The 15,396-nt window shown below is 43.8% G+C and overlaps 1 protein-coding gene across 1 annotated transcript in view; it reads left to right on the forward strand.

Moving 5' to 3' along the window:
* Positions 1-14,443, forward strand: part of sik2b (salt-inducible kinase 2b) — a 43,900-nt gene extending 29,457 nt beyond the window's left edge. Inside the window, exons 7-15 of the mRNA XM_046389113.1 lie at positions 1,689-1,915; positions 2,561-2,713; positions 3,189-3,347; positions 5,080-5,311; positions 5,413-5,706; positions 7,819-7,976; positions 8,818-8,928; positions 9,207-9,295; positions 9,963-14,443. Coding sequence (XP_046245069.1) covers positions 1,689-1,915; positions 2,561-2,713; positions 3,189-3,347; positions 5,080-5,311; positions 5,413-5,706; positions 7,819-7,976; positions 8,818-8,928; positions 9,207-9,295; positions 9,963-10,590 — 2,051 coding nt within the window. The 3' untranslated portion in view covers positions 10,591-14,443. The remainder of the gene's footprint in view (positions 1-1,688; positions 1,916-2,560; positions 2,714-3,188; positions 3,348-5,079; positions 5,312-5,412; positions 5,707-7,818; positions 7,977-8,817; positions 8,929-9,206; positions 9,296-9,962) is intronic.
* Positions 14,444-15,396: the final 953 nt, after the last annotated feature.

Raw genomic sequence — 15,396 nt, forward strand, 5'->3', positions numbered from 1 at the left:
CCTGGTAGATCATAGCGCAGAATAGCCTAGAGTCATGTTATCCAGAATAAACAGCCCAGTCCCTGAGTTTGTATCCTTGATCTGTGCATGGTATTCGCAGCAGAAACTCACTGCCGACTGCAGGTCAGAGCATCTACTGGTATTCTCTTTTCATTGACAGAATCATTTGATCATCAAAATGTCAAAATATTGTTAAAAAATGCTCTTCAAGTTCTCATCCAAGGGGATGTTCTCCAATTGCTAATTTTGTCAGACCATCCCAAAGATTTTCAATTCACGACATCAAACTAAAGAAAAAAAAAAATAAAGAAACACGAGAGTTTTTGTTTTAAAATTTGCTTTAAATGACTAAATGATTGATTCATTTGCAAAATGGCTTGGCTCAAGCTGCCCATCCTGAAACAAAGCTGGGTGTGGTCAGTCATTCAGTCAGTCAGGCAGTACCTTCTCTCTGCTCTCTGCAGACTGCTGTTGGTGGAACTCAACACCAGCGGGAAATTGCTGTGTTAACTGGGATGATTCTGTGGTTAAGCCACGGTGGTGTAACGTACTGGCTAAGAGCAGCGTGTCAATCAGGCAAAGAAGCTAGACGCTTATGCAGTGTCGGCCTCTTTACATAGTCCAAGATTCCCCGGTGGTTAGTAACTTTGAAAAACGTGCTCAGCTGCAACCGTTGCTATAAACACAGCTGTAGCAATGAGCCAAGTCTGAGTAACTTCTGGGTCAAATAAATTGTAGCATATTGTATTTGAAGCAGGTTGTAACTCAGCAACTGCACAAGCTACTAAGTTTCCACAGCGTGACATTAAAGTACAGCGAAGGCCATCCTGTTTATGCTCATAATGGGGAAAGAAATTGAGTTGCCAACAGGCATGAGGTTGACAAAAGGTGATGTGATTGCGAGTACAGCAGGAGAATAAGGTGACCTGCAGAAGGTGTGGCTAATGTACAATATATAACAATATTTACCAAAAATGACAGGCCTGTGAAGTGTCATTTATATCTGATGAGTTTATTTTCTGTGCCGCAAGGCAATATTACAACAAACTTCAAAACAAACAACTTTTTTTTAATCAATTAATATTGGCACATGAATCATGTTTTGGTTTTTTTTTTATATACTTATGATGCATTTTCAATCACAGTGAAAACTCAAAATAGAGCTGATTAATATCAAAAATATATACCAGGGTTTTTTTTTTTGTTAAAGTGACACCTGTTTTGCTTTAAGAGTGTAGCAGCAGGGTAACATGGGTAAAGACACTGTGTGGCGGGTAGGAATGCAGCACAGGCAGTAGGGGTGAGGCAGTCCAAAGCGGCGCAGCCAGGGGAACCGTAATCCTGTTAAGAACCCAGCTGTGTCTGACGTCAAACTCATCTAGCCACTAACTAGAGGTGAGGAGCTCTCATTAGGAGGGGAGGAAAGAAGAAAAGAGTCAGGACACACTGTTCAGAAGTGACGGCAGAGCAAACTAAGAAAAGAATTTAGCACATTTTAAGCCATAAAGTGTTATTTCTGCTCCGCTTCATCAGGGCTGCTTTGGCGATGGCCTGACGCTTTGTGCCTTAATTTGTTTCATTATAGCTCATACAAGAGGTGCTCAAAAACGGTGGTGAACCCAAGTATGAAATATGGTAAAAGTCTTAACACATCCTCTATGCATGTTTGTTCTCTCCACCCCTGGCAGACTGTGAGCATCTGATCCGCAGGATGTTGGTCCTGGACCCATCAAAGCGACTGTCTGTGGCACAGATCAAGGAGCACAAGTGGATGGCTCTGCATGTTCCCGTTCAGAGGCCTGTTCTGCACCAACAGCCTCTGTCGGCTGAGGGAGAGGCGGGCGTGGGAGAATACAGCGAACAGGTCCTTCGCCTGATGCACAGCCTTGGTATCGACCAGCACAAGACTATAGAGGTGAGAGGGCTGAGCTTTATTTATTCAGCGGGGGTACGATGGGGTGAGGTTTAAAGATCGGAGCTTCAGACTGTGACACAGGACAATGGATATGCAACACTGTACATACGCAGAAAACAGAATGGTGAACCTGAGTGCCCGGCAATCCACTTTATGAGCATGCAGATAGAAGTTGCACAAAAGTATGTGGAAAAAAGCCCTCATTCTTGTGGCCAATTTAGTCATTTAGGGGCCCTAAGCAAACCCAGGCTTGGGGCTGGGAATCTTACTAGCTGCAAAATAGGGGAATATATAAATATAACTTTAGGCATGAATGACGTCCTGATACATAAATAAAAGGTAAATATATCGCCTCCTTCACTGAACACCACTGTAATGTCCGGCTGTAATTCATATGCAGTATGTGGTATGTGCTGCCTTTTCTCTTAATGCGTTCTGTTAAGATTCTATTCTATTGTGTCTTTAATCTGAACTCTGCTCTTTAGCTGCTGCATTAACAGGAATAAAGAATAACATAAAGCACTGAAAGAATAATCTCAGTGTTTATGAAGAACTGTCACAGTTAAATCAGCCAAAATGTAAGGTGTGCTCCAGTATCAACTTCAATTACCCACGCCACCATTTATGTTGTCTGTCATCCTCCAGTCTCTGCAGAACAAAAGCTACAACCACTTTGCTGCTATCTACTACCTGCTGGTGGAGCGGCTCAAGGCCCATCGCTGCAGCTTCCCCGTTGAACAGCGGCTCGACGCTCGCCAGCGACGGCCCAGCACCATCGCCGAACAGACTGTCGTCAAGGTGAGCGCAGCGTCACGAGGGTGTTCTGAATAACCTGTGCAGAGATTACCATCCACAGTCTGCTGATCAAAGCGCCATTATTCACACCTGCATCCAGGAACAAACGACCGGACAGACAGCCCATTCATTTATTTATCCGTCCAGGTTCTGTCTTCACCTGCTCTCTCGCAGTCTTTTCCACAGAGCCTTGATCTTAATGCATCTCCCGCAGTTACATTATTCATTATTTTCTTTTCTTTGCCCACTGTCTCTTCTTAGCGACACTGTGCAATCTCTCTTTCATTGCCCTCACCACGTAGGATGTGGCTTTTGTGTCTCGTTTGGATTACAAAGTCAAATTCACAGCAGCTCAATTCTGTCGTAATTGCGTTATTATCAGGATCATTGTTGAGTATTTGCTATGAATTGGATGGATTGGATTGGTTTTTTGATGTGATGTCAAAGACTCTCTCCTCTGTTTCTTCCTGCACTGCAGTCGACCAGTGGTTCAGCCCAGGTGGGTTTGCTCCCGCAGGGTGTTCGTCTGCTACGCTCCCCTGCTGTGCCCCAAGCCTCCTCCGATGCTTTCACCTTCCCCCAGACTGCATTTCCCCTAGAGCAGAATTTCACAGTGGAGGACGTCAGCACGCCCAAAGTAGGTCCAAAATCAATGATTAAAAAAAAAATAAAAACAAAATAAAAACAGGCTAAGGCTTCAGGGACATGAGTGTCTTTTGGTTTGTGTGTTTGTCCTCTGTCCTCATATGATGGCTCACTCACATCCAACTTTTCAGTTATGGAAGCTGTAGTTATTACAGTCATTATCAGCTTGAACAAGTATGTCCTGAAAAATTATCCTGATAAGCTTGACAGTGATTTGCTTTGATAAGCATATCCACTCACTGTGACCAGAAATGTCTGTGTGTGTGTGTGCGTGCGTGCGTGCTCACTTGCATGTGTACACGTACGTGTAAACCAGACTCCTTTGAGGCTTCAGGCGTTGGCTTTGCTCCGTCAACCTACCAGAGTGCAGCTGACTTGTTCTCTTATGTAAGAACTCAGCCAGCACTCACATCAGACAGGACAGCTGCCTGTCCCGCATGGCTTACACACACACACACACACACACACACACACATGCATGCATGCACTCTCCCTCTTTCCTTGTTTATCTGTGCCAACTAGTGACCTTTTCCTCCAGGCCTGTTGTTGAGCTGACCGACTATTGGAGACCACAGACACTATTGGTCTGAGTTGATGGCCTCACACACCTGCAGGGATAGACACGCACGCATGCACATACACACAGTCTTGAAGATTTCTTCTCTACCATCCCACCCCCTCTCCTGGATCTGATAAAAAATGACGTGTGTGTTGTGTGTGTGTGTGTGTGTCTCTGTGGTAAGCAGGGGGAGAGAGACTTGTGGGCTATCTGTGTGAATGGAGTCTGGTTATGTAAGTGGTCCTGTGATGATGATGATGTGACCTAATGTGAAGCTGAGTGAACACACATGGACAGGAAGCTGCTGCGCTGCTTCAGTGATCTGGCCACTGTGACCCTCCTACACATCAGCCAACAGCTCATCTTTTCTTTTTCAGTTTTTGGCTCTCCCGTTCTTGTGCCGTTTTTCTCTTTTTTTCACCTTTTCCATTCAGCTTCTTTTTTCTCTCTCCTCCTCATCCTTGAACTTCACTCTCCCTTTATGACCCCCCCCCCCACCTCTTTCCGTCGTCTGTTTCTCAATGTCGTTTTCCACTCTTGTCCTGTGTGTGTGTGTGTGTGTGTTTGTGTGTCACTTGAGTAACAGCATTCCTATCCCAGCACACTACAGAAAGCAGATGGGGAATTGGGCAAAGTTGCGCTTTCTAGGCCAACACCAGGCTTTCCGGTTACTGCGGCCACTCATGCAGATGATCTTTGTTTGTGTGTGTGTGTGTGTGTGTGAGAGAGAGAGTGTGAACTTATGTCTGCGTGTGTGTCGGTCACACACAGCTTTGAGTGAAAGCTCACTTCCTGGCCGTGCATTCTTTTATCCCCACCCTCCACCTCTAGGCCAACACACACACACACAGGCCTGTCTGCATGTTATAACAATCTCACACACACACACACTCCCAGTATGAGCTCAACTGTGGTGAGTCAAGGGAAAACAGAGGGAGGAGAGTAACTAATGGAGCCCTCATTCTCAATATGGTGGTCGCCTTCTCTTGTCCAAATTGTTCAAATGGTTTGTGTGTGTGTGTGTGTGTGTGTGTGTTCAAGATGCCTGATTTGACTTACAGTGTGTCTTGGCTCCTGCTGTTTTCTTTCTGGGTGCAGTCAATTTTGGATGTAAGGTTATACTTCTCTCTTTCTGTCCCTTTCATCTCTTCCCCTCCCCTTCCAGGTGAACGGCTGCCTGCTGGACCCCCTGCCTCCCCCCGCTGTCCTCCGCAAGTCCTCCACCTCGTCGCCAAGCAACATGATGGAGACGTCGATTGATGAGGGCATAGAGACAGAGGAGCCCGACACAGAAGATGATCCGCCCCATCTGCTCTCAGCCTATCAAACAGCTCGCTTTGGCCAAAGGCGACACACCCTTTCTGAGATGACCAACCAGCCGGGCCCTTCGAACCAAGGTATGATGTCACCTGATCAGAAACGTCTTTAGACTCAAAAGCTGTTTTTTTCTGGATCACTTCCTTAAAATTGAATATAAAATATTTTACCCCCCCCCCAGGTAAATTATTCTCTCTAGGCCACAACCCATCCATGGGTAGCATGGACTCGGACATGGGCTATGACATGGGCTCTGTGCACAGCGACCTCGGCCTGCTGGAGGATGCACCCTCTCTCAGTGAAGTGGTACCGGCCAACAGCTCTGCTCCTGGCATAACTGCTACGCCTTTTTTGAGCGCTCGGCCCGCCAACCCAGCAATGGCCGCTTTGACATCCCAGCACAGGGAGGCGCACAACCGCTCCCCCATCAGCTTCAGAGAAGGTCGCCGTGCCTCAGACACCTCCCTCACCCAAGGTCAGAGCCCCGCAGTGTTAATTTGTCCTTTTCTTTTCTCCTTTATTAATTCATCCTTCTCTTTGGACCTTCTGTCAAAACATCCTCTTCTCTCTTCAAGTATCTTCCTTGATAAACCCAGACACTTCATTTTGGGGCTGACCTCAATGTGCACAAGGCTGTTCTGTCACATTAATAGAAAGTTTTGCAGCTTGTTTCATAAGAAACTGGTTTTTCTGTGCAGTTACATGGATGAAGTTGAATGGAGTGTGGTTTTTAAAGTGGTTTTGCAATAGACAATACCAAGAGGAACTGTATGGATTTAACTCCTCAAAGTCTGTTTACAGGTCTTGAGCAGAAGGCTGTGACTCCATGCATGAGAAAAGTTGCATAAAGCCCTTTTTGATTCCTGGTCTACAAACTACAAGTTTGAAAATGAAAAAATTACAATCATTGGCTCACCAGATCTTTATAGCCCCCTCCTGATCTCTGCTTGATTGTGGCTCAAGGTCACTGTAGTATACATATACCCAAATCTCTAACTGAACTGGGGATGGACACGTTGCATAGTGGGTAATGTAGGCAGCAAGCTTTGACATGGAAGAAGAATATGTGGAATGAAAAGATGAATGTCACTGCTCTGCTGGATTAATTTTAATACTTTTTTAAAACTGTATTTATCGTTATAGAAGTGCTAGGCTAAATCGACGTGACACTCATTAGTCCATAGTGCAATAGAGTCATAAGACATTTCAACATCAGTACTGTGCTCCCTCTGCTCATCTGAATGCAGCAAGGTCAGACATGCTCATGAGAGATGCTGCTGAAAGACATTATGTCACATATAGAAAATCGCTGTCTGAATGTGGAATGTGTGAGACAGGTTGAGTGAAATGCTTTGAAATCAATGATCAGTCAGATGTAACCGTCAATTAAATGCCAGATTCAACATGTCTGATGTGTAAGGTGTCACAGTTGAAATGTCTGAGGCTCCGGGATGCACAGAGCGCTGGAGCACCAGTCAAGAGGAAAAGCACTGATTCTCATGAGATAGACCCAACGCCCCTGCTGCAGCTGCTCCTTCACACCCGTCTACACACATGTGTATATGTGTGTATATATATATAAAGATATATATGTACATGTATATTGCCTTCTGGATAAAAGTGCCTCATTCCCACTTTGTCATTTGCTCTCCCACCCTCCTCTTCTTCACACCCTTTTTTTCCTCTCTCTTCCTTTCTCTCATCCTCTCCAGTCCCTCTGACGACTACAACAGTAGTGATTCACACTATGAATCACAGATATTTGAAGGTTTCAGCCCACATATTTCTCTTTCTTCCCCCTTCTCTCTCTCTCTCTCTCCATCTCTTTTTAACTCCCCCTTATTCTCCCTCTGTACTACTCGTTCTCTGTCTTGCCTTTCTTTCTCTTTTCAGAGCTCTGCATTTGTCTTTACTCCACATGAGAAACAAAGAGGAGCCAAAATATAAGGAATATAACCTTTTCTACTTCTTTTTCTGTTTTTTTTTTTTCTTTCAAAGCTACGTTGCTCTGTGCTTGCTGGTTGTAAATCAGCTGTGCTTTAGCCAAGCAGAAACTATAATTATATCTTAAAAATATGTGTTACTTGCCCAGCCCTACATTGACAGCCTGTGCTGTGCACTCCCAGCTGGTATTTGCAGTTATTTATAAATTTATTTTTCATAATCTTCTTTGGAGAGTGTTGATGTGGTGGATTCTTTTGCGTCAGACTGCTGACTCTTGTTTTAAATAACTCCCACCATCACGGTGAGTCAGGTCCTGTCATTCTCAGCCACAGCTTGTCACCATTGGATGGGTCTTGTCAGAGCCTCTTGCTGGTGTGGACACAGTCACGCAGATATTGACACATGTGCACACACAAACGCACATCCCCACAGCAGCCCATGATGTACATCCAGTCACATTGTCAGTAGGGGCCACGAGACGTGCTAACCAGTCAACCAGTTTGCTAACGTCAGTGAGGACTAAGCCAGACTCTCACGGGAAAGAGCCTCTGACATCCTGTTATGAAGAGAGGAGAGATTCTGTTGATCAGCTGCTGAGAATCAGTACTGACTTTGTATTGTTTGGATTTGTTCGTACTCTCAGGTTTGGTTGCATTTCGGCAGCACCTCCAGAACTTGGCCAGGACCAAAGGCATTCTGGAGCTAAACAAAGTCCAGATGCTGGTGGAGCAGATGGGCTCCGGGGAAGGGGCCGCCATGGGCCCCATGGGACCACAGCACCACTTGCACAACCTCCTGGAGGTCAGTCTTACTGCATAAGCACACAAAAACAAAAACACATCCCTCACTCAAATCCATTCAAGAGCTTTCTCTTCTCAAAGCTGTTCTCAGCCTCTGTTCCTCCACTGTTCTCACCCTGTGTTGGCCAGAAAAAAATGAAAAAAAAAAAACAAAACAGGCACCCAGGCTGTTGTGTAACCCCAGGAGAGGCAGCCAACTGTGGCTTGTTTACTGTCTCCCGTCCCCCCGTCCCCCTGGGGCCTGGAGCCTGGAGCCTAGGCCAAAGTGAATGCAGCCATTGTTTAAGTCAGTCAGACTTAACCATAGTAGTGACTGGCACTCATAAGGCCTAAGCTGTAATCACGCACGAAGACGGGCATACATATATGAAAAAATAACACATTCACACAGACACACTGCAGGAGGAAACATTTGAGGAAAGATCCAAAGGCTTTCCTGTCAAAAAATAAATAATAAAATACACAAAATCAGTCATAGAGGCAGACAAGATCTAGTTGTTTTCCTTTGGTCCATCTTTCATAATGCAATAACGCAGCTCTTTGTTGGTTATGATGCTTGGGCCCCATCATCCTTTTAATTTGCTTTCATTTCATTTAACTACTGTGTAATCCCTGTGGAACATGCCATTTAGAGAAAGGCATCTGGCTGATCAGTCACCGCACAGGCATTTGGGCAGGAGACAGCACGGATAATCCACTTAGACCACACGATGAAGCAACCAGACCCTGACACAGCGTTATTAACTGATAGGAGAGGGGATAGGCGTGTCCCCGAACACATGTGCGCAAGTACATGCAGCATAAATGTCCCTTGTTTTAATGCTTTGTGTTTTTGACCACAGGGCGAGGCATCCAAGCAGGAGGGCCTAGCTTTATACCAAGGCGGGCCGCGTCCGCCTCTCCTGTCCCGCCGACAGAGTTTGGAGACACAATACCTCACTCATAGACTACAGGTACAGTTTAACACCTACCACACTCCCTCATTATGACTGTGTTCCACGATCAACTGATTTATACATATTTTTGATAAAAATAACAGATGCAAATACTGATTTGTCTTCTTCTCTTGAGCCAAATGACTTCTTTGCACGACATTCAGTGATATCATTTAGAAATTTAAGGACTCCACCAGTGAAGCAACAATGATTTAAAAAAAAAAACAACAACAAATTGTTAATAGCCTGTTACAATGGCAATTATCCTGAACAACAATATCTCCTCTGCCCAAAAGGCCAACGTCTTGGCTAACAGTCCTGCTAGCTGTCAACTTTTCTGTAAGGAGACTCCCCGAAGTTTAGAGCAACAGCTGCAGGAACACAGGTAAATCATGCTGTAAATGTCTTCCTCTACCTTCATATCATCATTTGTGAAATATGAAATATTTTCAGTGTTTTTCCTCTTGTGTTTATTTAGTTGTGGTGACCTTTCATTGCTGTAAGATTGTATTTAGAGCAAAAAAGTTTGCGATCAGTCAAAAGTAAAAATAGTTTGTCACTAATTGTACAACATGGACTTATCATTCAAGTCTAAGCTAACAAACATTCATTCAAGTCAACATAAACATGTTTATGTTAGCTGATTTGTTTTTTAGACGGGGTGTTCTTTTGTTTTTGGCTTGTGTTAACGTTGTCTTCAGCGAGTGAAACATTCTTCTGTCGCTGATTTTAATGGATGTAGCTAGGTAGATAGCAAGCTAGCTATGTAGGAAGATGGTCATCTCGTTCTCAATTCCCTCTACTAAGCTCTGATTGGTTGACTGTTTTTCCAACCATCAGTGATCCACAACAGACCTACTTGAATTGCTGAACAAATAGGTGACCTGGGCAGCTTTTCAGGGGTCTGGGACCAGACTAACATTTATTGTCACATGCAAAAGTGTGTAAGATATACCATATTTGAATTCAGCGTTTTTTGGAATGTCGTTGTTGTTCTCAGTGATTCAAAGTGATATTTTGAGCTAAATGGGCTCTTCTGCTCTAACTCACAGACTGCACCAGAAGAGGATGTACCTGCAACAGTCACAGGGCATGGGGCTGCAGGCCTACTTCAACCAGATGCAGATAGCTGAAGGATCCTACCCGACAAGCAGCCCTGCTCTGGACCCAGCAGCATCTCAAAGTTCCCCTCAGGGCCCTGCCCACCAGCCTCAGCCCCAGCAGCAGGCCAGTCCTCAGGCCTCGCCTCCCTTCAGCCACCCTCATAGCCTAAGTCCTTTGATGGAACCGGGCGAGGGGCTGGTTTATGATCCCTATATAAGCCACCACCACTACGCCCAACACTTAACCCCTGGATCTCACCTTCACCACCTCCACAGTCCCCAGTCTCATGAAGCCTCTATCAGCAGCCTGGGCTTCAACTACCCTGTAGGCTGTGAGCAGCAGATCCTGGGGCCTTCCACTGAGGTTCTCCTCCCAGAGCAGTATGAGTTCCCTCTGGATCCCACCTTGCTGAACCCGCCTGCTCCAGGGGAAGCTGAGGCTGGAGCTGTGGCCGGGATTTTGGCTGGTCCAGTTCAGTCAGACAGCCTGGGCCTCCCTGAGCTGCAGAGCTCTCTCCTGGACAGTGAGATGATGGAGACCGTGGATTCCCAGCATGGCTTCGTACTCGTCAACTAAAGTCAGTATTAAGCAATGAGAACCCACACAGCACTAAGAGCAGAGAGAATGGAGATATAAGTGGAGGCCACAAGAGTAGCAAAAGGGAAGGAGAAGTGTTCATTTTTGTACGACAAATACAGACTTCGTTTCTTAGTTGTGGCAAACCTCAAGACAACCTTTCTACCAAAATCCTCCCTTAGCCTACCTCCCTTTCTCCCCCTCCTCCTCTGTTCTCATCAGCTCTGTAAGGCAGGAACAGGTCCGATATGTGGCTCAATGTGATCCTCGCCCTGCTGACTTGGCGAGGCTGCTGTTGTCGCAGAGGTTGTGCCACCTGTGAGGACTGTACGGTGCAGCCCGGAGGTGGGGTGCTGCACATCCTGGAGGCTGCCAGAGCGCAGCATTTCACCTTGAAATGGTTTGGAAGTGAACTGATTTAGGACTGACAGGCAACCAAAAGGACAGTGGCTGGCAGTGCTTTTTGTATTTAAAATAGGACGACATTGACAACAATAGACTGGTTCTGTTTTGTTTTTTTGTTTTTTTTTTTGATTTCAGTAGATTAAAACAACAACTGAACAAGAGCAAATATGGCCCTCATTTATCACGGTACAGTTGATATCTCCACAAATTCAAATGTTAAGTGTTTTTTGTCCACAAACATGAGCTCAAAGGCTAACATGATGGTCGAATTCGTGAGTGCATAGGCGTCAACACTAACATTTACAGTATTCCTCCAATTTAAAAAACAGGTAACTTTTGTTGGTCATTTTCCTGAACAAATACCCTAAAGATGCTGGTTGAAGCACCTTGTTGGTGAGTAATGCACCGACTCTGTCCAAGCTATTTTTTTCAGTTGACTGACTAATGAAAATAATATAAAACACAACTTTGTTGCTGCAGGCTTTTGTGTAGGTGTGTGACATAAATAATACAGTTTCTTTTTTTTTAGTTTTCTTTGTGCTTTATGTGACTTGTAACTACTGATCCTGATTTATTTCTTACACTACTGAACTGATATTCCACCTTTCCAACCCCTTCACGAGGTTTCATAATACTCAGTAAGATGAGGATAGTTACCAGTATTTGCAGGCGAAATGGCCTTGTGTCCTTTGAACAGTTGAATTGTGGGTCATGTGTTTGCCTGATAAATGAGGGCTGATGTAATTAACTTGTGTTTGGTTGAGAAGTAGCGGTGTTTGACAGTCAATATTATTCTATTTTTGTGGCAATACAGAAGCAATATTAATCCTTAATGTTGAGGGATTATGAATGGAAGCCTCACCTGTACAACCAACTCTGATTGGTTCCAGAGGACCTCTGAGTCGTCAGCAGTGACGTCACTCACTGATGATGTAACCAGGAGATAATCTCTCGCTCACTCGCTCACCCTGGAAATGCAGGGACAAGCCTGGAGACAGCTGTGTGTGTGTGTGTGTGTGTGTGTGTGTGTGTGTGTGTGAATGTGATTATGTTTGTTTGCACAATTCATACTTCAACTTTGTCAGATCATTTGTCGTCATTACTGAAAAAGGCGAACACTGTATTGACGTCTCCATTCAAAATAACCCTGGCTGTGCTTTTCCCTCTGTGCACAGTAGTAGCTTTTGGATTAATTGGGATTCACATCCTTGATGCTCCAGTCATGCCCCTGTGTTGTTTTTACTGATGAATTGTGTTTAGATTAATGGAATGACCCCTTAAAAACTCCCTTGCATTAGATTTCACGAAGAATGTTTCCTCTCTGACGCTGGGGCTGCTGTTAGACGAAGACCAGCTGAAGGTCGATCACCTGACACTGCGTTTGACTACAGACTCACCCACTGCTGTTTTGACTGACAGCAAGCCAGCAACAAGATGAGAGATTTTTTTTTTTTTAACAGCACTTAAACTGTGTTCAGTCTACTTGAAGTACACAGATGTAACTTTTTCTGACAGATGATGATGATTTAAAAAAAAAAAAAAAATTGGAATAACAGGATGGCAGACGTCAGGGTTGAGATGAGATTACTGGACTGCAACCATCAGCCAGACTGTGACCGTCAGTGGTTGTGGACTAAACTATACGAGTGTTTTGTAGCCAGATTAGCCTTCAGATAAGATGGTCACTCTTAGTCTGTAGACTGGACTGAGCAGGTATATCAGATTTGGTTCGACTATGGGGTTTTTACAGCTGCAGTCTTGAATGTTGGCTAGAAAATGTAGACCAACTGTGGTTGTAGTCCTGTGCAAGACTTGAAGGAAAAAAAAAAAAAAAAAATCAAAATCCACCCTAAAATCTTTTTAACACTTTCGCAGATTGAGGCTGCAACTAATGATCAGATTATCTGCTGATAAATTTTGTTCATTAATGAATCAGTTGTTTGGTCTATAAAATGTCAGCGATGAGGCAAAAACATTAATCACAATTTCTCAACTAGTTCAAATAGCTTTTTCTTGTCTGACCAGCAGTCCGAAACCCAGACACATTTAGTTAAGTGTCATGGAAGATTAAAACTGGCAAATTTCTGTAACTTTTGGCACCTTTGCTGTAATAATCAGACTAACACTGTTGGCAGTCCACTATTTACTACTTGGCATCATTTTGTTTCTAAAGCACTGTACAACTGATCAACGTGGTTTTGACGTCAGTCCCTCAGGATCTTAGAGCAAATGCTTAGTACGTCACCATTTAGCTTGGACGCAAAACGAGATACTAAGAGCTCCAGTAATAATGACCTCAAGAGGCCAAAGTGGACTGCAGCCACGAGACATGTTGCCATACAGGTCTGCATTAATAGATCCACCCTAAAATTTACAAACAAGCTGGTTAGCGGGATATATAGTCATACACCCGCATTTTATTGACACAAATAAGCTCATGTCCAGTTTGTGGGTGGTGTTGAAAATGTCTTTTAGAAACAGAAGGATCTCAAGTGGGGCAGGTTGAACATAAAATAATTCTGTGTCAAAGGGCGGATTTTGCTTTGAAGTGAGTATTTTGATGATTGTTTTCTCTCATTTTGTCAATGGGCAGGTTAGAACAGCTACAGGATGATCTGTGAAAGTCGAATACTGGAGCACTTTGACAACCAGGGGAAGGAGAGATGTAGTGAGAGAGGAGGAGGCGATTGTGGCGGAGGTGGAAAAGGTTTGTATTGCTCTGCTGTTTCCTGGCAGATGAAACGAACCACAATCTGTAGGAAACACCTTTCTCCTCTCTCTTCCCCGCCAATAATGGACACAAAACAAATTTCTTTCAAAGAAAGACCAGACACAGTAACACTATCTGATTGCTGAGTTGAATCCAAGAAAGGGTAACACTTTCTTTGTACAAATTAGAGGTGTAGTGAATTTTCGGTGTGCCGAGATGAATTTTGTGTTGAACGTGAAAAGTGTTCAGTGTGCCTTTTACTTTTTTCACTCTAAATTAAGATTTTGAACATTTCTGGTTGGACCCTTTTAGCATTTATTTTACTATGATAACCTTTTTTCTTTTTTCTTTTTTTTTTTCTTCCAAAAGAAAGTAGAGCCAGGTTTTACAAAGGTACAAAACCAAAGTCCCTCAGAAGTTTCCCTGTACGACCCACCATGTGGAGTTTTGGAGCTTCTCTTATCAGCTTCTTTATCGTGCTTTTTTTTTTCTCTTCTTGTTGGTCAATCAGTGTATGCCATTTAAAAGTATTATAGCAATATTTCTCTAGTTGAAGACTAAAGTCATGAAGATTCTAGTGGACGTGTTTCCAAGTATCATAATTTCACCTCCTGCTGATAAAACAAAAACATCAATCTATCAATAGAAATCCAGTTTTATATTTACCTTCATTGATGTTGACCACACATAAGCTAACTTGCTGTTGAGATTAAAAAAGGTTTATTGAACATAAAAAAATAGTGTGGGTGTTTTGTTTTTCTTTTCCTGTATGTGTGTGTGTGTGTGCTGCTGAATCATTTGCCAGCATGTGGAGACAATACTTAATATTTAATAATAATATTTACTCACCGTTTGTGTTTGTGCTGCCTATTGTAACATAGCTACAAAGCTGACACTTAAGTATTTTCCACCACAGACTCTGTGATCTTCTCCACATGATCCAATTGTCCTGTAAGTACAAACTGTGACCGTCTGATAGAACCCCAGGGTTGCACGGTGTAGGCGTGGGTTAATGGCCGGGAAAAATGAATCACACCAAGTGCTTCATATAAACTACTGAGTCACAGCTGAATCTGAAATCATTGCAACCAGAACTAAAGCTCCCGAAGTGGTGAATCCAGCAGGAGCGACAGGACTGGCTCTGTCGCATCATTTAAATATTTAAATTCACAGATCCAGTCATATAGGTGATACATCTGTAAATGAGGACATACGGAAGATGACAGATGTGCAGTATCAGGATATTAAAGTTTGTATTCACCAGACTGTATGTTTACCTGTCGGTAACCGACAATGTGCTGGGACAAAATCACCCCGAGGCCCTAAACTATCTGCTCTGACCAACAGCTGAGGAGACTAAAGGAGAAATGTGCACACTCGCACTCGAGGTAAAGGTTCGGTTAGCAGAGGGGAATTTACAAAAAGTCAAACTGTACACAAAAAGTACTGATTCAGATACGCCAGCATGACTACAGACACTTCAACATCACGTTTAAAACAAACCTTCTCACCTCTAGTGGTATATAGCCATGCATACATTTTTGGTTTTATTTCCAAGTTTTGAGATAAGCTTCTGGGATTTCTGCTATCACCCCAGTTTTGGCCAGGTCAGAGGCACATGTAGGATTTTTCCAAATCAGGGGCTGAAAATGTGAGTATTAGACACTCAATTTCCACATTCTGTTGACTTG

This window comes from Scatophagus argus, chromosome 5 (assembly GCF_020382885.2).
Source record: "Scatophagus argus isolate fScaArg1 chromosome 5, fScaArg1.pri, whole genome shotgun sequence".
NCBI classification, from domain to species: domain Eukaryota; kingdom Metazoa; phylum Chordata; class Actinopteri; family Scatophagidae; genus Scatophagus; species Scatophagus argus.